This window comes from Erpetoichthys calabaricus, chromosome 11 (genome assembly GCF_900747795.2).
Source record: "Erpetoichthys calabaricus chromosome 11, fErpCal1.3, whole genome shotgun sequence".
Lineage (NCBI taxonomy): Eukaryota > Metazoa > Chordata > Cladistia > Polypteriformes > Polypteridae > Erpetoichthys > Erpetoichthys calabaricus.
In genome coordinates this window covers 158,313,784-158,340,888 of record NC_041404.2, presented here as the reverse complement: position 1 = coordinate 158,340,888, position 27,105 = coordinate 158,313,784, and the positions used below count along the sequence as shown (strand labels likewise).

The following is a 27,105-nucleotide window of genomic DNA, read 5'->3' as shown; positions in this document are numbered from 1 at the left end:
TACTCGTTAGCTGCCGACGTACTGACGTCAGGGCTATCGTTCGTCGGCGGTTTTGCCGTGTGGTCGCCTTGAAAGTGTACAACTTGAATCTGGCAGTGATGGCATCTAAATTAGGGAAGGAAAGCGAAGGAAGCTGTGTACTGTGCTGCCAGGAAATCGACATCTACGCCCTGGGAAAATGCGACCATCCGGTGTGCTTTCGCTGCTCTACCAAGATGAGAGTTCTGTGCGAACAGAAGTACTGCGCCGTTTGTCGGGAGGAACTGGACAAGGTACACGATGGCGCGATGGCCCAGTACTCGGTTACGGGGTAATTTTGTAGGCCGCTGACAACGACCTGAAGCGAAAACACGTAGATGAAGCATAGAACCGGCGTACTAGTTTCAGGCAGTTAACTTCATTGAGGTGCGTTAATCAGACTGGCGGTGAAGTCCAGAAAGGTTAGGTAGCATTTTGCTTGTTAGAACCGCATGCCTTCTAGCCGGCATACTGTTTTAGATGTTACGTATGTGCTTTTAAGTTTCGTTTGGTTACGTAAGTTGTGCCTTGTCACACCCCTGCTGTCAGGTTTGCTAAATTTCAGTCCTCTGACTGTCTCGGTGACAGCGTCTTTTATTTTCTAAGTGTGTATTAACCTGTCATTGTTAGCTGAAAGTGTCACCCAAACCGTGAACGGGGCCATTGGGTAATACATTAACAACAAAAACAAATATTGGGTACCGCGTAAATGTTGTACTTTGTAAAGGAAACAGTGGTACAATAGGCATTTTTTATTGCATGTGGCCTTTTTTTCTAGATTCAGTTTCCTATAGTGCTTGCATTACGTTAATGTGCTTAAGTGTTTCCCATATTGTGTGAGCGGCAAATTACATTCTGACTAAGGCCTCATTAAAAAAGTCTTAAGTGATGCTCCCTGGGACTTTTGTTTGTACTTCTGTGTAATGTAGGCTATAAAAAGCAAGATACATAAAGTGATATTAAAATAGTGGTATAGACCAATGCTCATTCAACATCACATGCCTTTCTATTAACCCTGTTCTGTTGCAGTTCAGCTGACCTCTCAGTCAAATACATACCAGTCAGTCCACTCTATAATTATTGGCATCCCTGGCAAAGATGAATGCAAAAAAGGGTTATAAATAAAAATTCACCGAAAGGTGATTTTTTTTTTTATCTTAATCTCATACTGCAAAAATGACAGAATCCATTTCACTGAAGTAAATTTATTCTAAGTGCAAAATCATTCCATAATTCTTCCTTAATAAAAAATTTTGTAAAATGATCATTTGTATTAACACTCCTACATCTAATACTTTATACAGCTTCCCTTTGCCAATTAAACGGCACAGAGTTTTTTCTGATAAGGTTGGCAAATGTGCGTAGGAAATCTGAGACCATTCCTGTTTACAGAGTCTCTTCTGCTCATCCATGGTCCTAGGTACTCTCTTGTAAACTTCTCTTTGTCTCACCCCACGGATTTTCAATGGGGTTTAGGTCCGGGAGCTGAGACTACATGGCAGAAGCTTGATTTTGTGTTCCTTTAACCGTTTTTGTGTTGATATGGACACATGATTTGCATCATTGTTCTGCTGATAGATCCAACAATGACCCAGTTTTAGTTTCTTGGTAGAGACAGCTAGATCTAAATGTACAGACTTCTGGTATATCATGGAGTTCATAATGCCATGTACCCAAACAAGGGTCGCAGGGCCTTTGGAGGAAAAAATGGCCCCACGACATCACAGATCGTAAACGCTCAGTCAACCAACGGGATTTCAAGCCCAATGCTAACCTTCAGGTAGATCAGTTTTTGTGCCCCCCGCCTTGTGACATCATCATCATGCTCTCTCACATATTCTTGTAATCAGGCTGCTTTCAATATAGCCGTTCTTCTCTATATGCCAAACCCACTTTGAGTGTTTGTTGCCAAAAAAGCTCAATTTTCGTTTTGCCTGTTGAAAGAACAAGATTTTAGTCAAAGTTCCAGTAGCGTTTAGCAAAATTCAGGTGCTTACATTTGTGGTTAAATGACGGGAAAGGTGATTTTATTGAGATGATATTGCGTGCCTCCCAAATAATCTGTTGTTATGGAGGTGGCACCTGATGGTAGCTTTGGAGAGTTCATGAAACAAAGTTTTTTCTGTATTTCTCCTACTGTGATCCTTGGGGATTTTTTTTTTACCTTTGTTATTATCCTGCTTACTGTGCATGAGGGCAGAGTAAACTTCGGTCCGCTTGCAGGCAAGGTGGCAGCAGTTGCAGTTGATCTGAACTTTTTATTTATTGCAATACCTGTAGATATTGGCATTTTTCAGGCAAGTAGCAATTTTATATAGCCATTCTCTGATGTATGAAGGTCAAAATACTTCTTCCACATTTGAATTGTGTTTTCTCTTATCTTTCCCATGTTGATAAATTAATAAGGGAATTTGACCTCTGTGCCACTTCGTATTTATACCCCAATGAAAGAGAAAGTCATGGATTACTGCTTCAAAGTTTTTACACACTCTGGTCAACTTAAAAGTTCGAAGTGGAACAAATGCTTCAGTTATACTTTGTTCTTAGGAATTTGTATTGGTGCCAATAATCTTGGCACATGTGGTTTTGTTAAAAATAATTATTTCTTGATAAGGGATTATTTTTTTTCTCAGAGTAAATTTACTTAAAGAGATTAAAGGTCGGCTTTCTCTCATTTTTTTCAGTGTGAGATTAAGGTAATTCACTAAAAGTTGATTTCTTTTATTTAAACAGCCTTTTTATTTATCTTTATTTGGGGTGCCAATAATTGTGGAGATGACTGTATGTTGCCAATGTTTTTACTTGGAAAACTGCAATTCAAACGGGTTTTTTGTTCTTTTATCTTTATTTAGAATTGGTATTCTGAGTAATGTACATTTTAGTTTTGGTACGTTTTAATAATTGTTCAAAATTAAACTGTTTTAAAAGCATTAATACATTAACACACAGTCAGGGATAGGCTCAGAGCATCTTTTTATAACATTGCTGAAAGATTGTTATGTACATTAAGTACTTGTAATAATGTACATCTAATGAGTATCATAATGAATTTCCATGTATTTTTGGATAACAAGTGATAAAGGTTTCCCATTGTTTCAGAGTACGGTTGTCACAATATTTTAAACTTCAATACAATAATAAGAAAAGTATTGAAATTTGATACTGTTTCATATTCCCAATACAGTAAATACTCTTAATGTAACTGAACAAAATTTATTTAAATTGTAATTCTGTATGCTTTAAAATATTTACAATGATGAAAACAAATAACAGTAATTTTGGTCATTAAATTTAAATACTACTTTAAATAAGTAGTGCACCATTTGTGAAAGGTAAGGGTAAAGTTCTGTAGACATATCTGTGAAGTGGTCATCACAGCCAGCCAAATTCATTCAACATTCAATTTAGTCATCATCCCATAATTCAGTTTCTACTGGAATACACATAGAATGTGGGCAAATGAAGAAATAGCAAAACTGATAATGCAGTTGAGCACTGACAAGTTGCAGCACTCTAATTTATATAGTAAATGTGATGAAATATAAATTTAAAATCACAAGTAATAAAATAAGTGTCAAACTATGGTAGCACAAATTGTAGTGAGAGTTTAAAAATCAAGGGACTGATGGAACCCTTGTGGTCTTTTCTGCAGCTGTTTATTTTAATTGAAATTGACCTTGGGTCTGTTGTCAAATAACCTGGACTCTGAGTGGACTAAAGATAAATGTGGGACTTCATAAAGCATAAAGTTGTAGCCTATTCAAGGAATACTCCACCCAAAAATTGTATTTTATTTGTTACTTTACTCATGTGCTTTAATATTCCATTTATTCATAGGAACCCAGTGTTAAAAATGCCATGTACAGTATACGCTTATTCTGGTTAGAGAAACCAAGATATTTACCTACAAGTAACCCGTTTATGTGGCCATATAAACCCTTAACACGGTTACAGTTAAGGATTTCATAGTCTGCACATGTCTTTGCTTCACACACACGTCTAGCAACCAACCACAGGTAGTAGGAAGTGGTGGAAGTGTCCACAGTGATAAATTCCTGAGGTAAGTTCTTGGTTATCACATTATTCATTCTCATGGTTGAAATAATCTATCTCAGTATTTCAGAAATCTCTAAATTTACATTGATGAGACGTAAGTACGCTGCTGAGCTGAGCAGCACGATCACGCTTGACTCAGGCTTAAAGCTTGTTTTCAAATTCATGGTCGCCATTGATGGTGTTTACCATCACATTTTGCCAAATAACTCTATTGGTTGTTTTTTTTTTTATATATATATATATATATATATATATATATATATATATATATATATATATAAAGAAGGTGGGTTTCTGTCTTAACGGGTTACTTGCCTTACCCTGGATTTATGTGTGCATGCAAACACACTCATTCATGCAAAATGGAGACAAAGAGGTTTATACCATAACTGAAGTCAACAGTGATCACTGCTGCACAGCCACAAACAATGTGAAAAACATCCATATTTGGGGGAGGAATCTGTTATCTAGTGTCTCATCATTCACGTCTGCTATCCTGTCACTTGCTCAAAAAAAAAAGAAAAAAACATTTGCTAAAATATTGTTTATATACCCGCGGATAAGTTAGGACTTGATTTTACAGTATAATTTCTGGTATTTTATAATGTCGGTCATATAAGTCAAATACGGAAAACTCATGCTATTGGTACAAGGGATTATGCTATGCTAATGCCCACCTGAGAGAGTAACCATGGAGCACACTGTCTTTTTTTTTCCTATTCTGGGTGTTGTATCAGCATGTGCTCCTAACACACACACACACACTCTCTCTCTCTCTCTCTCTCTCTCTCTCTCTCATATGCCTATGTGACCCAAACTATTTCGAAGCAATGTTTGCACTGATTTCTGTGTTACTCATACACCTTTAACATAAGAGCATCCCTTATCTACGATGGAGCATTCGATCAGAAGAAAATATGAAGCTGATTTTGAATTAGCGAAAGAAATTGGTAACTGCGCTGCTGCAACAAAATTTGATGCATCTGAGAAACTGATGTGAGATTGGAGGAGGCAAGAAGATGTAGTAAAAAAAAAAAAATGAAGTGTCGCACTTTTGAACGGGTGTATAAGTCGGGGTCTGATTTTATGATCGATTTTTCGGGTTTCAAGACCTGACTTATACGTGAGTATATATGGTAGTTCCAGAATTATCAGTCAGTCATTTGATAATCCATTTTCCCCTGAAAGCAGGTTCGCAAAGTGACTGACTCCAGAATTATCAGTGCACACATGAACACAAAACTTAGACTCATGGGACAAACTTTTTCAATTGAACATTTTGAACTGAATTGACCAAAGATGGTCAGAAGCAGGTCTTCAAGTCAAAAAAGTCACCCTGTGAGTCTTGGGGTTTCCTCTTTATATGCTCAATGATAATTCTGGAAGTAATAATTTAATAGTATTTTAGTAAGAAAGCTTATGTTTTGAGCAAGAGACTGGATAACAGACATGTGGTTTATGGAATGCAAATAAGTCGATTTTTTCCCATAGATGTTTTTCACATTATTTGCCATTGTACAATACTGATAGTCGTTGTGAACTTATATTATAAATGTCTTTCTCTCCATTCCACATGAAAACAAGATAAAAATGTTTTCTTGACCACCACACAAAAGAACATAGGGTAAATAACATGTAAAAAAAAATATATATATATTTTTTTTTTTGTGTGTGTGTGTGTGGAGTATTCCTTTAATGCTTTTTGTTAGTTTTGAAGTAAAACACTGTAGAATTTCCCACAGTAATAGGCCTTTATGATATAACATGATTCTGCAAACAAAAACGCTTCAATTGCATACGCAGTCTCATGCCTGTTTGAAAGACTGTAAAATGTGTTGGAAAACTGATGCCTATTTGCTTTGAAAACATTGACTGTAAGTGCACAAATTTAAAGCAAGTCACACATTTTAGTTTATGCTGTTATTGAAAATGAAATACCATGCTCTCACAAATATGTTTTCCATGATCTTAAAAAACATAGCTTCCAACAATGTAAAGTTTTCATTTTCATCTCACAACAGCACTTGTCTTCCAACATACCTAATTGCTTAATACTGATGGTAACTGTTAAGCTGGTTTAAGAATTATTTCATTGTAGATAAGACAAAAAATAAGTATAGAAGCATTTTTATTAACTGGTAAGTGTCAATGTATTGAAAACAATGACTTTGTATTTGCTTTCACAGGTTCTTTTTGTAAAGAAACCTGACCAGTTTTCTACCATCACTACCCAGAACTTTCAGTGTGAGAAGAAGTATGACATATATTTCAGTGATCCACAGTTTTGTGCACAGTTCAGGTATATTCTACTGTTGATGCCACTTACCTACCCTTTATCTTATTGCATTTATTATTAAATATATGCCAGTTGATAGTATTACAAACCAAATACTGTGATGGTGATTGACATAGCCTATGTTTCTCCCCCTAAACAGACGCATACTACAGCATGAATGCCCACAATGCAAAGAGTTGAAAATTTTTAACAAATTTGAAGACCTGGAACAGCACATGAGAAAACAACATGAGTTGTTTTGCTGCAAACTGTGTGCAAAGCATCTCAAGGTAAAAGCTGTTAGCATGTTTTCTTCATTTGTTTTATTCAGAATGTAATCCTTTAATGAAGGTTGTGTGCACAATGTTTAACCATTTTATTCTGGTTCGGCTCAATAAAGATGAGACTGAAAGTATTTCTATTTAAAGTCAGTACGTTGTTTGGTTTTTGACAATTAAATTGTTTTTGTAGTTGTCTAAATTTATTTAGTTCTGTAAGGTATGAAGTCTGTAGTAATCTTATTTGCAGTTAAAATTGTGAACTTATAAAGTGCTGTGAGAGTAGTAGTGCTAATATATGGTGAAAGAACAAATATGGAGAATGATAAAGATATTATTTTCTGCTTTCAGCGAATCTTGTGTGCTGCAATCAAATCACACCAACAGCAGAATACTTGGGGCGTCCGTGATACTTGCAGTCATGAGCTACATTTAAGTGTTGAATTGTCTTCTGTGCTTGAAAAGCTTCAAGCACTGGATGTCTTAGAGATGAAGTGAAAAGCTTAAGCACTGTTTTTATGTCTGAGACAAAAAGTTGGAATAAAACAATGAAAGGTTCTGTTTCAACATTTTAAATGTCACGTGAAAAGTACTTGACAAAGACATTTTGGATTTTAGTGGTAAGCATATCCAAAGTAGCCCAAAGGGAAGGATAGTTCTCTGATGCCCTGCTGCCACTTTGACATTTTAACTACTCAGCCAACCAAAGGGATTTCAAGCCCAATTCTAACCGTCAGGTAGATCAGTTTTTGTTCCTGCTGCCTTGTGACATTATCATCATCATCATGGTCTCTCACTTATTCTTGTAACTGAAATCAGAGAGCTTTATCTTAAACTCTTTTGTTTTGGATTCATATACTTTGCAGTTCATCTCAGTTCGTAGATTTGCACTGTGATAACAGCCTTTTACCAGCTACAAACCTGCAAGTCCAGACTGCAACAACTGTCAAATACTGTTTCTTATTGGTCTGAGCTAAAGGAGGCTTCTCGACCTTGGCCAAGCAGATAGTGCTTCTGAATAATGCAAGTGGGGAGAGCTTCCTAGTGATGTCAGCTGAGTGCTGTCTCTCTCTCAGCCCCCTCTCTCCTGCATAGCACCGCCGTCTTCATACTCTTCCTTTAACCAAAAATGCATTGCATTACAAATAAGGTTAAACATTATGGCTATATCCACAAATCTCCAATTTGAACCTATTGTGTCTTATATGTATGTCAGTAATGAAAGGAAACAAAAACAGAGCATAAACAAATTTGGTAACTACATAGAACAAAAAGTTTGTTTTATTTAATTTTTTTAAATATTTCATTTCCATTATCCAACCTGCGAAAATAAAGCATTTGGTTTTCAGATTTTGTTTATTTCTTAATCCCTTCTTGTTACGAAGAACATATTGCATAGCTATTCCAAAGTTATAGGAAAATGAGTTGTTCAATAAAATATATCCACTGTTCTATAAGTTGTTGTAAATTATTTGCATTATCTTTTATACTCTGTGTTAAGGGCAATATATAAGGACTTGCGTAGTGCATTTAGGGACCTTGGTTCAACTGATACGCTAGACCTTACATTCGCCCTTTTTGTCCATCTTGTTGCCTTTGTTCATTGGACATTGCAGCCCACTTGTGGATGCCGGATGACATGACATGTGGCTCAGACACTGGGCCTTTTGTTATTTTTTTGTACAGTATATAAATTGCTTGATTCCATTTTTAAAAGTTGGTTTAACCCTGTTGTTTTCACCCATGTCACATTGAAATGCAAAGCTACAGGGAATCTGGTGGGCTGAGTCATTCAGCCACTTTCAAAAAAAGGTATGAGGTTTTAGAATTAAGTTCAAATGTTCACTTTTTACAGGATATATTTATGGGATAAATAAAATACTACTTCATTAATTGTTTCCACTGTCGTTGTAGCTTTTTAATCTTTACTACTGACAGAACCAGTATGTATGAAGCACATTGCAGTAATAGTGTGTTCAATACTTCTATGGATGTATACCTGAAATTGGTGTACCATATTGCATATAATAATTTAACACTAGAGTCCCTGAAGCCTACAAAAAAATCTCTTAATCTCGGACCACCTTAAATTCCTTCACACCTCTACATCAGCATTATTTGTTTTGTAAATGTGTTGATCAGCACAAGCAGCCTGCTGATGCAGCTCAAGTTGCAGAAAAGATTCTCAGAGTTAGTCTGTTTATCTAAGTGTGAGGTGCCTGGAGTTGTAGAGATTAAATAATATACATCATTTGGAATACATATATTTCATGTGTGTTCCGTGTCTACAACGATCTGTGTAAATGTAGGATGAAATGCGAGGTGGGAATTGTTGAACACATAACTAAAAAGTAAGTTTTTCATATTTTAGTAATTGACAAAATGTAGACATGAAGTGTATAATGTGTGAAGACTGAAGTCCAACTATCCAATAAACACTTTCACAAAAGGTAGAAATATAACAAAAGAAGTGCACTTTTATAAAAGAATATAACCGTAGAAAAAGAAATCTGGTTAGGGTATGACGCTGACACGACCGCTTGGGTGGTGTAGCAGTAAGAACTACTGACTTGTAATCAAGAGGTTCCCGTTTCGATTTCCGAACGTGTCCGTAATGAGTAGTGAGCTGCTTTTATTGCTACTATTATAGAATAAAAACATACATTTGATTTGAGCCTGTAACAGCTGGTGTAAATTTATGGGACTTGTAAAAGTTAGCTTTTTTTAAAAAATTTTTTAATTCAGTTTTATTCTCTCAGTCAAGTTCACACTTTCCCCAATCTGACACTGCTAGTTTTCAAATAAAAACGTGCTATAACAGAGGTGAACTCGGATGAGGACGAGGGTTCTACATTGGAGAAAGGGAAGAGAAGCCCTCCCCACAAGAAACGTCCACTCACACATAAGAACAATGCAGCTGCACCAAGTGTAAAGGTGAAAGATGGCACAGTCTGGATGCAGCAACAGGTCGGGTGTTGTCCTGCGAGTCAGTCTGACACATGCATGTGCTTCAAAGAAAAGGGGCTTACAGAGCTCACCATGGTATCGTGCAAAGTCCTGTTTGTGATGGTCTTTATATTAAAAAAAAATTTGTTACTTATATAAAAGCCAGATTGAATGTTGTTTACCTTGATTTATTTACTTATCTTCCTACAGCCTAAAGTCACAAGTAGACTGCAGCGCTTCCTGTGTTTGATCGACACAGGCATGCTGACAAAATACTTGTGCAATTACTCTTTATTTAGAAAAAGATCCCAGTCAACCCACAGGAGAAAGACTTTCCGAGACTGTGGTTATAAAGCTTATGGAGCTGTTTCTGGACAATGGCAGAACCGTAACAACAGTTGCATAAAGTCAACAGGAGCTTCCACCTGCAGCCAAAGTCACTTCAGTACACATTTACTTTGTCAGGATGCCTGTGTTGATCAAACACAAGAAGCATTGCAGTTTACTTGTGACTTTACGCTGTAGGAAGATAAGCTTCTATTGCCCTCCATAAATGCTTTGACTTCTATGTCCTCTCTGTAAGTGGCTGACAATTTTACCTGTACATGTAAAGGATCAAAGAACCTTGTTTGCATCGAGTAAGACTGAAGTTCGAATAAACAGATGTCTTGCTTTTATAATTGGCATAAGTTAGAAAGTGAAGAAGCACTACAATTGTAAACCTTTACATATGAAATTTTGTTAAGTATCTTTTTAATGTTACATATTTATTATATTTAACAAAGTTTTAATTTTATTGCGGACTTAACATTAACTATCATTCAAGATTTAAGTCCATTTTTCCTCAAACCCTTCAGATATTTACTCATGAGCGCAAGTGGTACAGTCGTAAGGAACTGGCCCGACATCGCATGCAAGGTGATCCTGATGATACCTCTCACCGTGGCCATCCTCTATGCAAATTCTGTGATGACCGCTATTTGGACAATGATGAGCTGCTAAAACATTTGAGAAGAGATCATTATTTCTGCCACTTTTGTGACTCTGATGGTGGTCAAGAATATTACAGGTATGTCAGATGTTCTGTTTTATTTGGTGCATGCTTTAAATTAAAAAAAAAAGTACAAAAATATTTCATTAAAATCTAGATTGTATAATAAATGCTCTAGTTTTTGTTCTGTTTAAGAAAAAACTGAGTTGTAATCTTTATGTAATATTTGCAGTGATTATGACTATCTTCGTGAACATTTCCGTGAAAAACATTTCCTTTGTGAGGAGGGAAGGTGCAACACTGAACAGTTTACACATGCATTTCGAACAGAAATTGATTATAAAGCACATAAAGCTGCTGCACACAGCAAAAACAGGGCAGAAGCTCGTCAAAACCGACATATAGACCTTCAGTTCAACTATGCTCCTCGGCATCAGCGACGTAATGAAGGTAAATTTTTGCAAGTAATATTGTACCTTTATTGTGAATAAAAAATATGAGGCTTACAGCTTGCTTTTGTTTGGCTCTGCAGTATTCATGTCAATATTAAGATCTGTGCATGGCATTATTATATGTTTTCAATTACTAGAAAATGTAGAAGCCTTAATTGAGACAGTTACTTTGGTTTTGATAGAAATGTATGCTACTGTCATACATCTGATATATTTGTAACTTGCTAGTTTCTGTTTTAGTTAATATTTGGTAATTTTCTCATAAAACTCAATTTTTTCAAAACAATAACCTTTAGAAGAATAATGAATTTGCCAATGATGGCTTTTCTGTATTTGTACCCATTATAGTAATGTTTTCTGTTTAATATGTGTCATTGTCTCATGTTTTTGGAATTAATAGTAATCAGCATTTTGAATGTTTTACAGAACTGAGCTGAAAACTACACCATGCACAGCAGATACTTGGACACAAATAACCGTAGAACACAGCCTAATATATAAGGGCCATACTAAAAGTAATACGCATATTAGAATGAACTAAGAAATGTATGGCTATAATGAAATATGTCATATTAACTACTAACTACTTCCATCTTTTGTCTCGCTCATGTTTATAGTATATTTTTGTCTCCCCTTAAAGTGGGCATGATGCACAACAACTGAGCACACAATATATTTCATACCATATAAGATTTATTTTCAATACCATATCCAGTACTTTTAAATTCTTGCCAAATTCTTTAGTGTGTGGACAATTCCTTGGATATAAAATTAGACTCTTCTTTACACTTTTTACAATTTAAGAGAAGCCGAACATCCTTTTCCTACTGTTATGGTGTTGTTTAGGATTTTTCATATTGAGTAAGTTGTGGTTGATGAGCAAGCAATGCAGTTTAATATATCACAACAGATTTTTTCACTTTGCAATACTATCCAGTCTAGTAATATGTGGAGTATTGCTTTAACTGGATTAGGTAAGAATTATTCATATGCTGCCTAACAGATAAGCAAATATTTTTCCCCAAGTATGGTCTGAGTGTAGAACAGTTCTGGAATATGACTGTGTAGGGTGGATGCCTGTCAACTTTGCTCACAGTTAGGTGCTTGACTTGGTAATCTTTTGGTAACCAGTGTTGCGAGAAGTGTGTATGGTGTTAGTGTTTTAATGCAGTTACTCCATGCTTTTTAGATGGATGAGCATTGTATCTGTGAACTTTTTGAATGAGAGTGGTAGAATGTAGAAATACTGCAGATGTTGTCATTATCACAAGGTAGTATAGTTTCTACCACCAATATTGATGGAAGATTGGATAAATGAAAAAAAATGTCTTTCTTATATATAGTAGACGTAGTATGTTGCTGGTAGAGTACATTTGAAATGTAATTGTTTTAAGGATGCTAAAGTATTGTGAATGTTGAGCACTGCTATGTGTTGGAAACGATAAGAAAAATTTGAAAAGAATGTTGGCATGCATGGGTGCAAATGACAGTAGCATTTCCAGCTTGAAGCCTATTCTAAACTGACACCTTTTCCTGAGTTAATGTTAAACTCCTGTATTCATGTTTGTTTAATGTTAGTAGTAAAAGGAGCACACAGCAAAATACATAAAGAACAATTAAAACAGGATTTTCTTTCTATAATTAACATTTTTCATTAATTTCTGATTTATAAGCAGGTTTTTTACAACACAATGCTAGAACTAGAAGTTACATAGTGTCATACTCCCCTCTGCTTTAGATCCTTTGAAACTGATTTTTAATTCCACGTTTACAAAAGTGTAACATTTTTCAAAGAATGACTTATGTATGTGTATAGTTGCAAGATGTTTGTGAAGCCTTTGTTAGTCAGTCATTTTCTATTTTGCTTAGTCCTCAACCGAGTTATGGGGGTCACTGGAGCAAATCTCAGCTAGCATAAGTAGCAAGGCAGGAACAAACCCCGGACAGTACACATACACCAACCACACACTAGGGCTACTTTAGAAACCAGAGCACCCCAGGCATGGGGGGAACATGCAAACTCCACACAGGATGGACCCAGGAAGTGAACCCTGGTCTCCTTACTGTAGTTGTGTGAATTTCTGCATTAACATTAGAATCCCTGAAGCCTACAAAAACACTTGTAATCACGACCCACCTTAAATTCCTTCGCACCTCTCCATTAGCATCTTTGTTTTGTAAATGTGTCAATCCGCACAAGCAGCAAGCAGCCTGCTATCCTATCCCCCCCAGTGCCGCTGTCAACTCGGGCAAAAAGTTCTCCCAGCTCAAGTCTTGTTTATCTTGGTGGGAGGTGCCTGGAGTTGTATAGGGTAAATAATATATCGATATTTGGAACACATGTATTTCATGTGTGTTCCATGTCTACACTGATCTATGTAAATGCAGGAAATGTTGATCACATACCTAAAACTTTTTTCATGTTACAGTATTAACAATAAAATTTTGACGTGAAGTATATAATGTGTGAAGACTGAAATCCAAATATCAAACACTTTCACAAAATATACACATATAACAAAACAAGTACGCTTTTATTCAAAAATATAACAGAAGAAAAAGAAATCATTTTAGGGTACGACGCTGATACAACTGCTTGGGTAGTACAGCGGTAAGAGCTGCTTGACTCATAATCAAGAAGTCACGGGTTCGAGCCTGGCTGCTTCCCAGAATTACCATTTTGAGTAGAGAGCTGCTCTTATTGTTACTATTATAGAATAAAAACATACATTTGATTTGAGTCTGTAACAGCCAGTGCATATTTATGGTACTTGTAAAGGTTAACTTTTTTTTTCCCCAGTTTTATTCTTTCAGTCACGTTCACGCCCTCCCCAATCTGACACTGCTGTTCACCACAGTCTGAATCTCTGCTCATCTATCTCCCATATGTCCAAAAGAAACTTCGCCGAACAGTGTTCTGTGAATGGGTGAAACTAAACAAAAGTTGAATTTTAATACAAATATGAAAACATTTTGCAACCTGGAAGGGCATAATATTTTAGGGGTGCTTTGCTTTTTCAGGACCTAGAGATCTTTCTGTAATAGAGGCAAAAATTTATTTAAATATCAAGATATTTTTCACAAGAATGTTAGCATACCAGTTCATCACAAGGACCCCCAAACACAGGAGTAAATCAACAACAGAATGGTTTAAATGGAACAACATTTTTTGTTTTTTAACAATGGCTAAGAAAGTTGAGAGATGTGTTACTATGGCTGTTCGTGAAAGAAATATTTATGAACTGGAAGATGTTTTATGAGGAGATAGCCTAAAATGTTTTCTAACCATTTTGCAAGTCTGATAAGCAGATTGAGCTTATTTCTGCTAAAGAAGGTTGCACCTTTTAATAATTACAAGGTTTCTTTTACTTTTTCAAGCCTGGATTGTGAATGTTTAAACAGTTTATAGTGATTTGTGTTTTGCCAAGGGCAACCTTCAACATTGATTGCATTTAAATATGAAGATGTTTTATTTTACATTAACTAATTTCTTGGTGTTTGTATGTTTAGGTGTTGTAGGTGGAGAAGACTATGAAGAAGTAGAGCGCTTTAATAGGAACTTGAGGGGAGCCAGAGGAGGCGGTCGAGGCGGTCAGCAAAACCTTAGAGGCAGCTGGCGGTACAATCGGTTAGTTACATTCAAATGTTTGAAGTAATTTGTCTTATGCTAAATATTACATTTATTCAAACATTCTTTTAAGCAAGTAGTACCGGCAGCTGCATGTTTTGGTATAGTGACCAGTTTGATAATTTTTTAGAGAAGAGGAGGACCGAGAAATAGCTGCTGCCGTCAGAGCATCTGTTGCTGCACGTAGGAGGGAAGAAAAGAGACAAGCACAAGAAAGAGAACTTATAAAGCCAAAAAAAGAAGAAACTGTGGAAAACGAAGACTTCAAGAACTCCAGAAGTTTACCAAAACAATCTTCAGATATCCCAGGTAATGTGCTGTCACAGGAAATGGCTTGGTTTTGGTCATTCTGTATGGTGTTATTCTAATTCTGAACATAAATGTTTTGTATTAGTTTGCTCTACAGTCTTAAGAGCTTTATAAACCTTAACCCGTTAACTATTCTGGAGGGTCCATTTGTTGAATAATAGCATAAGGAGGAAAAACGTCATAAACATTTCCTGTGAAATTGCCGTTTTTAACAAAGTATTTTACAGTATGTGAGTAGCAGTATGATAGTGTGTGTGATTTCTCAGCAAAAGTTTTTTTAGAACAGCAAGGAAACTTGTTTTGCATATATTACTTGCCCACAAGGAGTAGTTACAGATCTGATATAAACATAAATGTTAAGATATAGAAGAAAAAAAAAGTCTGAAATGATTTCATTAGTTATTTAGTTATGTTTGACTGCTGGTCCAGTTTTTTTTCTTGCAATATCAGTGTTATCATTTGTACCCAATTAATTTGCATTACATCAATAAACAATTCTTCTCACAATTTTGCTTTTACTTTTGTATTGATTTTGCATTGTGCAGATAAACTGATTTCTTTTTAAAAACAGGCAAAGATGTCCCAGCTAAAACTGTTAACAACAATGGACCTTTGAGAGGTGAAGATTTCCCAGCATTAGGATCTGCTACTCCATGGTAAGAATTACTAAACAAACTTTTAAAGTGTTTTAAAAATGTAATATCTAATTTCTTAGGTAACCTAAGACTCAATAGTAATTGGGATAGTTCAGTTAAGGTATGACTTTCAATTCCAGATTATCTTATACACTGAAGAAACATATTAAATTAAGACCATAACATGTTGTGTGATAAACTATAAGGGAGAAATCTGGATGTAGATTATATAGCTGTTATAACATTTGAGTGCTAGGTCATAGTAAAGAGTATACAAGTGTAGCTATCATTCTTTGGTAATGAAGCAACTTTGTAGTGTAAAAATATTTTTAAGCCATATAGCAAAGACTGTCTGAATTGTTTACATTTTTTCTGTATTTCAGCAAAATTATGCAATACTGTATATCCTTATTGCTGAGTTTGTTTTTCTAATAGATGCCAGAAACTTAAATATACTAAGTTTCTTAACTCATACACATCTGACCAGAATAAAATGTTTTTGTATTAGGTAGTGATGAAAAGTTTGTTTGATCTCTTAAATCTATTTTGGACCTTTTTAAGTTGTAAATTTACTGTGGGTAAAAATGACTTCTAAAAGTGATTTTGTTAAAAAAAAATGTATGTTTACTTATGAACATACAATAAGTTGGCAAGGCAATGACATTTGTAAAAACATAATTGTAGGATAAATATATTGAACAGTTAAACTGTGACCAGCATGCAAGGGTGACTTTGCCCCTTATGGTCTCAGTATATCCTGTTAATCACCATGTTGTTACGCTTTTGTTTCACTGATTTTTATATTAAATTAGATGAAAAAGTTTTTAACATAATATTACAGGTTCTCTGATATACTGTATGTGCACATTCAGTAAGCCTAACATTTTTATAGTCTGATATATGAAAATAATTGAGTTTTTTTATTTTCTCAGTGCCCTGAGAAAATTGCAGTGTTGTTGTTTACAAAATTTTAATTAAATGATAGCTACACATATTTGACTATTTGTAACTATTTTTCTAATATCTTTCTTGTGTCAGTACTAATAAGTTGGCAGAAGTGAAACTAAAAGAGGATGATTTTCCAAGTCTATCAAGTACAATGGTTTCTGGACCAATGACCCCAGCTTATACAGCAGCAACTAGAAAACAGTCTGCTTTCCTAGAAGATGACTTCCCAGCTCTAGTATCAAAAATAAAACCTCAGAAATCTTTGGGCAACACCTGTTCAGCTTGGTTGTCTTCTTCAAACAAGAATGTTACTAATATTAGTCGGCCAGTGTCCTCTAACAGCCCAATCTCTGTGTACCCCACCAAAACTAGCACCACTGCACTTTCTATCTCTTCATCGTCCCAGCAAAAAAAGAAGACTACATCCTCTAAAGGTAATAACAGACAAAATGATCGAGAGAAATCAATCCCCAGTTCAGATGAGGATGATGGGCAAGTTGGAAAGACCACTCAGGAGATTCGAAGTGTGCCAACCATGCTTGACATTTCCTCATTATTGACTGAGAAATCATCTGTTCAGTCTATCTCAAAAATAGGAAAGAGGAAGAAAGTAGGGGGAGAAAAACAAAATACTTCAGCACTTCTAACTTCAGTAGAAACCGTTAAAAAGGTTTCCCAAAAGGAAAATGTTCCAGAGACTAAATCGCAACTCCTTCATTTTCCTCAGCCCATTAACAGCACATTAGTTAATGAAGATAACCTAATTATTGAGCACTTGGACAATTCAATAGAAAATAAGAATCCTCCTATTATAAGAGAGCCCCCTGGACTGAAGAAAACATTTTCTTTAGGCCCCAATTTGCTCCCTGATGAGGACTTCCCTGCACTACTACCTAAACAGCCACCTCCAGGTACAGTATCTGCTACTTTTGTGTGTTTTTACTGCTTTGGTTCAGATAATGATAAGACTTTAAAGTTTTTCCATTCAGATTTTAGTTTGCCAGTGCCATAATATATCTTTTATGCAAAGGTGTAATAATAAGTAGTTGTTACAGTATGGTACTGTCTCCCTAAATAGCTGAAGAGCTTTTCAATCTGTAAACATTAATAGACTGTTAAGGCCATACGTTTTTATAATTCTTGGGTAAAAACTTTCAAACTCAAAATTCTCTTAACTTCATACATACCATTCATGTGTATCTCCTTAATTTGTATTAGAATTTTTCTCCAAAATAATGGTTAAGAGACGGCTCTGTTTCAGTGTTAACCACTATGTCAGGTTTTACTTATGTCAGAATTGGCTTAACTATAGAACATTTTTTCCAACAAATACTTCAAATAATTAAATGGTGAGCTCAAACTTTATATTGATTGAATGTTTGTGTTTATGTATTGCTGTCATTAAAAATAAAATTCAAATTTGTAATTTGACTATAAAAGAAGGTAGTTTCAGAATGTGCAGTGTAACTACAACCAAGAAGATAATAATGGAAATACGCATTAATCAACTTCTTATCAAACCTGCTTAGGCAGAAGCCATCATTGTACACTCATGCCTTCTAATAATAATGTAATTTAGAGTTTCCAATTAACCTAGGACATAGGCAGAATGTACAAACACCACAAAGGCTGTGTTCACTTAAAAATGGAAAAGTAAATTACAATACTTTGGATTCCAGAAGCAATCATTTGTTCATTAATTTTATTCATATTTAATCCAACTCTGGGTTTCAAAGACTTGAATCTGTCATAAAACACTGGGTGCCAACACAGAATTAATAACAGGCTGAGCTATCTGCCTGTACGTATGCACAAAAAAAGTATGCGCTTTTATAATCAGAACTCCAGCTTCCATGTATCACTGTCTGTACAATGTGAAAAACATTCTGAATCAGTTCAAATATACTTATATACTTATTTAGCCATTGTTGTGCTTAGCAATGATTAGTTAGAAAATGTTTGTATGGTGTATTCAGTAGCATTCAGGGACTTGAAAGATGGATCATTTACAATTTTTATTATATACATCATCATAGGTAGAGATTGCATTTTTATTTTGTTAATATTCTATTTAATAAGTCTTGTTTGGAAATCACAGTTCTGTGCAAAAGTCTGGGCAAATTACATACTTTGTTGACATTTGAAGTCATCTCCAGAGAATGGAACATATGACACTGCATAATTAAATTAATCTGCATTTAAGCCCTACTTTAATGTCCTGTATGCATTTACTCTGTTCATTTACTGTTGAAGTTGTATTTACTGTTTTTTACTTAAAATGTCAACAAAAATGTAATTTGGCCAGGGATGCCAAAACTTTTGCATGGAACTATATAATGTAATTATTTGCATTAATACAGTAATAAGTAAAATGCATATCTTTAGTTCAATATTGTAAAATTCAACTATTTGCTTAAACATACCCAAAAAAGTAGCAGAAACAAACTTTATTCATAGACACCATTGTCCAATTGATGTGATGTTATTGGTTTTGAACGCTTGTAGTTAATTGTACTTCACATTTCTTAAATGTAAAATTTTTGAAAGAAGTTTTCAATGAAGAGTAACGATCTGTTTTAAAGTCTATGCAGGTATGCAGTAGAGGTGACAGCAATTTGTCAAGGTACATGGGCAACTCTGTTGGCATTTCAATAATTTGCATTTGGAATTTGCTGAAGGGACCCAAGTGGCTCGAAAGCTTACATATTGTAATCTTTTTAGTTAGCCAATAAATGGTGTCATTTTGCTTGACATGTACCGTTAAGAGTGACTGTTGGATGTAGAAAAAGAGTATGATATAGTGGAAACTCCCCTTTCTCAAGGCAAAAATTAATCAGTCGAGTGAAGTTAAATGAGTGTTTTGAAATAAAAAAAAAAAAAATGTATGCACTGTTTGAAAATTCACTGAAAGGGCAGTAAATTTTAACAAAATAGGTCCTTCCAAAAGTAAACCTTAATGTTTCTGAGACTGTAATAGCAAATATTTGTATGTTAAAAGCAGTCCTGTTAAGGGTATAGAGGAATTTTAAAAAAGAAAGTTTATTTGAGTAACTGGGTTTAATAGATGTTAGAACTAGTTGTGATACACATCTGAGATGGGTTGAAATCTAAGTAATCAACATAGACCTCAGCATTAATATTTGTAGCGCACCATCTATTGGAATGTGTTTTGCAATGTACATAGCATTATAATGCAGTGCATTTGTCATTTCAACATTTGGTACATCACAAGCATTTGTAGTTGTAAAAATACATTACTACAAATATTTGTGACACACCATCTGTTGACATGATAAAAACAATGCATACTGTATTTCTCTGTTATGGGCCATTTGGCATGTGATTCATAAAAGCAGTAATAACACTGTGACACCCACAAAGAGTTATTACTTTTTATTATTATACTAGCTGTACTACCCATCTAAGACATGTTGAAGTCCAAGTAATCAACATACACTTCAACGTTAACGTTTCCAGTGCACCATGCAATACACATGTCTCTATTACATGTCATTTGGTATGGGATTCATAAAAGCATTGTTAATATTTGTGATGTGCCAACTATTGGAATGACAAATGTAATGTACTTTATTACTAAAAATGTTTTATGTTTAGTCTGTTGGAATTACAGAGACATAGCATCTGGACAGACACACAAACAATTATCCTTTTATTAAGGTTGGTTTTCATCAGCAAACGTGCATAATATTGAGCTTTCTTATACTTTTAAAGAAATGGCTGAGTGATCAATCTATTTTTATTCAGGACAAATGGTACCAGTATAGCTGAAGCCTTTCCTTGCAGCAGCCCTCAGTTGGGCGCCAGGATATAAATGGTATAAATAGAGCACATGCCATAATTATTCCTATTAGTGGACTTTTGATTAAACAACATACAAATTTAAATTGAAGCCTTAAAATGAAAACAAACATACAAGGGAAACTACCAGCCTTGTGAAGGCAATGAAAAAAAATAATAACAACATATATTCAAGAAGTATGAAAATCAGTGGATCATCTGCGTATACTTTTAAATATTAAAAAATGGGACATGTACTGTTTTTAAAATATTTTGCCTTTGTCTTTGGTTTGAGGCAACAAGTACCTTTAAAAAGCCACTGTCTGTTTCTTCACACCATAAAGCTTTTTATTTTTTTATTTTTCTTCCCCTTAACAGGACATTAAAGTGGGACCCAAATTCAAATTCTTTTAATGCATGAATGCATGTTGCATACTCTGGGCCCAGTTTGTATTGTTTTTCCATTGCAGAGTGTGTTTCTATGAATTGAGCTGGCCTTTCCACACTAAATGCTAAAGGGGGTGCACCTTCCCATGCTGATTCATTAGATACCTGCCATACGTTGCCTTTCCTTTCAGGCAGTACTTATGATTTGAAAGGCACTATCAATGCAATTTGCCATCCCATACTGCTGCAAAATGAGACAGAATTCCACTATATCACCATTGTCATTACACAAATTTTACTAAAGTTCATTTAATTTTTTGCTTATGTTTATCATCGCCAAATGAATTACCGGTACCTAATAACTAATGTTGAAGCTATCTCTTTCTTATTTCACATTTTACAGTCCATCATGAAGGTACATTTTTAAATCTTTGTGTTCTATTTTTATACAGGATTTAGTGCTACATTTCCACTGAAGAATGGACCTGTAAACATCTCTCCACCACCAGGATATCTAGCACCTGCTAGCAAACCACCTCCAGGCTTTACTGGAGTCCCATTAAACATAAATACATCAGAAAATGCAAATTCTATAGTTGGCAAGTAAGTTACTATAAGGTGTTACATTTCTTAGAAATTTTATTACTAAAGAGCAATACTGCAACATAGCAAAAAATCTAATGCAAGGGCCTTCATCACGTATTCATTTTAAATGTCTTCTGTTACTGGAGCAGTTTTTTAATTTGAGAGTGTTTTCACTTTTGAAAATTGGGAATCTAGCTGCCAGTTCATGTAGATTAACTATTTTGACACACAAAAATATATTTAAGAAAAGATTAGTCATTTTTCAAAGTTATGCTAATTAAAATTGCATAATTTCTGTGTAAACATCTGTGTTTTGACCCTGAACTAAGACTAGGTATTAAGTTGAGCCATCTCTTTAGGGCAAATTTCAGTAAGGATTTTTACAGTAGGATATACATTACCACGTTATAATCTGTCAAGAAACCAATGTAAGTAATTGAATGGTGCCTTATAAACATTTTGGGGTAATCTCACATATAATCAACATCTTAACATTGTATGTTATTTATCAGCTGTAAAGAATTTCAGAATACTGTCGTATTTTTGTTTTTATTGCTTCCTGTCAGCAGTGTATGTAGGATTCATTATTTTATTGTCTTGCAGATCTGTATCCACCACAGGAATGTACACTGTTCCTGACAATTTTCAGCAACGTAATATGGAACTCATACAAACAATCAGAAATTTTCTCCAAAATGAGGAGTCAAGGTTCAATGAGTTTAAAACTTACTCAAGACAGTTCAGACAGGTATGGAGGCTAATTTTTAAAAATAGTAAAACAACTTGGGGATTGATGTGAATAAAAGATAATGAATTGACTCTTTAAGAAAAAAAGTATGTACACCCAGATTAACCAGTTTTCTGTTAAAATGATGAAAAACTAAACTTCTGCACCAAGATTTTCTACTGTTTTATCTTCCTTAAAGTGAAAAAAATACAAAGTAATAAAAACACAGACAAGTTTGGACTTGAGGAAACATTCAGTTTTAATTTTAATTCAACCAAGCTGTCATTAAGTATAATGAAATATTGGGTTACTGCGTGTTTTATCGGCATTGAATGTTGTCTTATGCTCTGCTATATGAGGTTGTACACTGCAAAATGTTTGCCAAAATACAAGGGGCAGGGGCATTTCAGTTAGACCTTTATTTAAGATAGCTATATGCTCCATATTATACAGTCAAGTATTTCTGCTATTAAAATGACAGTACACCATGAACAATGTAAAAAGGGATTATGTCAACGTTTAAAGTAAAGTTGTCCAAAAATAAAATAGTGCATAGGTAGTTTGTTACTAAATCTCAAATAATCAAAGTTTGAAAAAGTAAAAAAAAAAAAAGGCAGTTGTCTTAATGAAGGTATGAGGCGCAATTTATGCCAGTGTTTTAATAGGCACCGGCAAAAGAAGTTGGCATATCCAAAATAAGATAAAGTATATGCAGTTCTATTCTGGGTCTTTTTGTGGAGACATTATTCATTCTCTGTTGCCATATACATATATAGCCCTTTTAAAATCACTTTTGATACTCTTTGAGTAACCTCTTTCATAGAAATGGTACTTAATCTCGGTAACCAATGAGATTAAATTATTTTTATTTAAGCAGATAAGATATCCTTGAAAATCTTTCACTTCTGTTTTCTTGTCCTCCTGTCTTACTTCCAATGCAGCATCAGAAAATATAATGTATTCTCTTATCTCCTCATGTACAGTGGGGCAAAAAAGTATTTAGTCAGCCACCAATTGTGCAAGTTCTCCCACTTAAAAAGATGAGAGAGGCCTGTAATTTTCATCATAGGTATACCTCAACTATGAGAGACAAAATGAGAAAAAAAAATCCAGAAAATCACATTGTCTGATTTTTGAAGAATATATTTGCAAATTATGGTGGAAAAGAAGTATTTGGTCACCTACAAACAAGCAAGATTTCTGGCTGTCACAGACCTGTAACTTCTTCTGTAAGAGGCTCCTCTGTCCTCCACTCGTTACCTGTATTAATGGCACCTGTTTGAACTCGTTATTAATATAAAAGACACCTGTCCACAACCTCAAACAGTCACACTCCAAACTCCACGATGGCCAAGACCAAAGAGCTGTCAACAGGACACCAGAAACAAAATTGTAGACCCTGCACCAGGCTGGGAAGACTGAATCTGCAATAGGTAAGCAGCTTGGTGTGAAGAAATCAACTGTGGGAGCAATTATTAGAAAATGGAAGACATACAAGACCACTGATAATCTCCCTCGATCTGGGGCTCCACGCAAGATCTCACCTCATGGGGTCAAAATTATCACAAGAACGGTGAGCAAAAATCCCAGAACCACACGGGGTGACCTAGTGAATGACCTGCAGAGAGCTGGGACCAAAGTAACAAAGGCTACCATCAATAACGCACTACGCCGCCAGGGACTCAAATCCTGCAGTGCCAGACGTGTCCCCCTGCTTAAGCCAGTACATGTGCAGGCCCGTCTGAAGTTTGCTAGAGAGCACTTGGATGATCCAGAAGAGGATTGGGAGAATGTCATATGGTCAGATGAAACCAAAATAGAACTTTTTGGTAAAAACTGTACTTGTTGTGTTTGGAGGAGAAAGAATGCTGAGTTGCATCCAAAGAACATCATACCTACTATAAAGCATGGGGGTGGAAACATCATGCTTTGGGGCTGTTTTTCTGCAAAGGGACCAGGACGACTGATCCGTGTAAAGGAGAGAATGAATGGGGCCATGTATTGTCAGATTTTGAGTGAAAACCTCCTTCCATCAGCAAGGGCATTGAAGATGAAACGTGGCTGGGTCTTTCAGCATGACAATGATCCCAAACACACCGCCCGGGTAACGAAGGAGTGGCTTTGTAAGAAGCATTTCAAGGTCCTGGAGTGGCCTAGGCAGTCTCCAGATCTCAACCCCATAGAAAATCTTTGGAGGAAGTTGAAAGTCCGTGCTGCCCAGCGACAGCCCCAAAACATCACTGCTCTAGAGGAGATCTGCATGGAGGAATGGGCCAAAATACCAGCAACAGTGTGTGAAAACCTTGTGAAGACTTACAGAAAACCGTTTGACCTCTGTCATTGTCAACAAAGGGTATATAATAAAGTATTGAGATGAACTTTTGTTATTGACCAAATACTTCTTTCCCACCATAATTTGCAAATAAATTCTTCAAAAATCAGACAATGTGATTTTCTGGATTTTTTTTTCTCATTTTGTCTCTCATAGTTGAGGTATACCTGTGATGAAAATTACAGGCCTCTCTCATCTTTTTAAGTAGGAGAACTTGCGCAATTGGTGGCTGACTAAATACTTTTTTGCCCCACTGTATGTGTTGGCATGTTCCATTGTAAATATTTTTTGCATATGTTATAGTTACGTTACAAGTATATTTTTTCCAGTTAGCTCCACAATAAAAATAAAAAAAAAAGCTGGTAGTGAAGGAAACCCACATCTGAAATATGTCTCACATATTCTGTAACTTGTGAGTTAATTGTTGTAGGTGTGAAATAGGCCAAATTGACATTAATGGATGAATTTTTTAATGTGCTTTTTTATAGTTCAGTTTATCAAAGGGCATGCACATGTAACTACCCACATTCCCTCATTGTGGAAAAAATAATGAAGCAGAATGTATTGATAATCCTGAAGATTTTGACCTGCCATTATTTGGTAACTTTTGGCTGTAATGTGTTCAGTCTGTCTCACCTGGTATTCATTTCACATCCCCATGCTTAAAATTATTAAATCCTGCGTTGGAGAAAAGAAATCCCAAATTGTTTTTTTTATTGGGGGGGGGGGGGGGGGGCAGTAATGTTTCTGGTAGGTTCCCTGCATGTATAAAAGTGCACATTGTACTGAAATAATGATCTATACGTGAGCAAGACTTTCTGCATTGAGACATTCACTTTATTAAACAAAATATATACAAACGTGTTCCATGTATTCTTGCTTTTGTATAATGGTTTTAATAAAGGTTAATCTGTTTTTATTTATTTTAGGGCCAGATGTCTGCTACTCACTATCACAAAAGCTGCCAAGAGCTACTGGGTGACAATTTCAAGTTGGTATTTAATGAACTGCTTGTGCTATTGCCTGACACTAGCAAGCAACAAGAGCTACTCTCTGCCCACAAGGACATTTGTCTTCAGGAGAATCAGGGCTGCAACAAACCTAAAAAGAACAAAATAAATGCTTGGCAGTCAAATTCCACCTCCAGCAACAAGAACAGCTTAGAACTGGACTGCCAGGTTTGTCCCCATTGCCTTCAGGTCCTCACCGAAAAGGACTTTGTTGCTCACAAAATCATACATAGGGAGGATGATGATTTTCCTTCACTGCAAGCAATAAGCAAAATCATTAGTTAGCTAAGCAAATAAATTTACATCCACTATGTAAAGTGTCACAGCAATGCTACAAGAGCCGAAGCTTTTCAGCTAAAAGTAGTTAACAGTTGTTGGCCGGTCTTGCTTATACCAAATGGCTACAAGAAAAAGAATGTTAAAGAAAATTGACAGGATTTAAGGGAAGTTGCAGTAAAAAAAAAAATTGTGCAAGAGTTACAGTTAAAAGTGATTCAGTTACTCACTTAGTTGTTTTGTCTAAAGGGAGAAGTTTAATTTTAAGGTGTTTCAAGTATTGCTGCTTAACGATGCAGAGTACTGGACCTCTGACAAAATGACAAATGTTCAAAACGGAAAGTAGACTAAGCTTACTTGAAAATGTGTTGGGTTTCAAGGGGCTGATGCACCTGAATGAAATCCCTACATTTTGAAAATACTGTATAAAGATTTGCATTTGAGGCTTAACCGTTTCTGTAAATTTGAATTGTAAAATCTAATGTATAAATTCACTATTTAAGTTCTGTTTTGCATTGATAAGATAAAAGTAATTAGTGCTGGACACAGAGTAATACAAAAAATTCTAAAATCTAGGATAGTTACACATAGCACTTGTACTTAGTGAGGAACTGCAAAGTTTCATTGAAATGATGAGAAAAGGCTGGCATTGGCATCATTCAACAGCTGTTTAAAACTGTCACTCAAACTTTATTAAATCTGTAAATGGTACAGAAAGTACTTAAGACTTGCTTGTGTTGTTTATTACAGTTTTCATGGGCAAATATAAAATGACCAATTAGATTTTTTTTATGGAAGTAAGGAGCAGTTGCATGTCAATTGGGAGTATGTCTAAGTTGTAGTCTTCTATACAGAGAGGCAAAGAAATTCAAACTGGATGATCGGTTAATGTATTGCTTGATGACTTGCTTTTCTGGGTAATGTGTTGTCAGTGTTTAATACAGGATTCTGTGTTTTTCACCTAAATATATGTAGCCTTGAAACAAAGTGCTATGGCAACTTTAACACTTTGATCTCCCGGTAAATATGATAGCATCATTTGGGACAATCTGGTCTGAAGTGCTGATACTTGTTTCCAGCTCTTAATATTTTCAGAAGTGTGTTTTAATTACTAAGTCAACATTCCTTGGTTTGTTGTGCTTAAAAGTACTGCTGCTAATCCAAGAGTTCTCAGTGTGGCATCATTTGAATCACCTAATTGTATCTAAATTGTAGACTGCCAGCAGTTATAATTATATGACATGTCTTTATTTGTTATAAGGGAGATTAAATTCTGAAAGACAAATCTATAAAAATTGTTATTTAACACAACCAAATTTGAGTGGTTTGTGCAGCAGCAATGTTAAACAAAAAGTAAAAGTTGTGCTAAAAATGAAGTTACAGGCATGTAAAAGTGACAACCGTTCCCCACAGTAATCATGTTTTCAAATAAAATGTTTCCAATCAAAAGACAA

At 35.3% G+C, this 27,105-nt stretch overlaps 1 protein-coding gene across 1 annotated transcript; it reads left to right on the top strand.

Annotated features, from left to right (window-relative positions):
* znf598 (zinc finger protein 598) lies at positions 1-27,105 on the top strand. Its single transcript, XM_028814435.2, has 12 exons — positions 1-272; positions 6,261-6,373; positions 6,510-6,639; positions 10,431-10,642; positions 10,797-11,014; positions 14,527-14,644; positions 14,775-14,953; positions 15,525-15,609; positions 16,627-17,447; positions 21,174-21,324; positions 21,910-22,054; positions 25,295-27,105. The coding sequence occupies exons 1-12, from the start codon at positions 99-101 to the stop codon at positions 25,658-25,660; spliced, it is 2,712 nt and encodes a 903-aa protein (XP_028670268.1). The 5' UTR covers positions 1-98; the 3' UTR covers positions 25,661-27,105.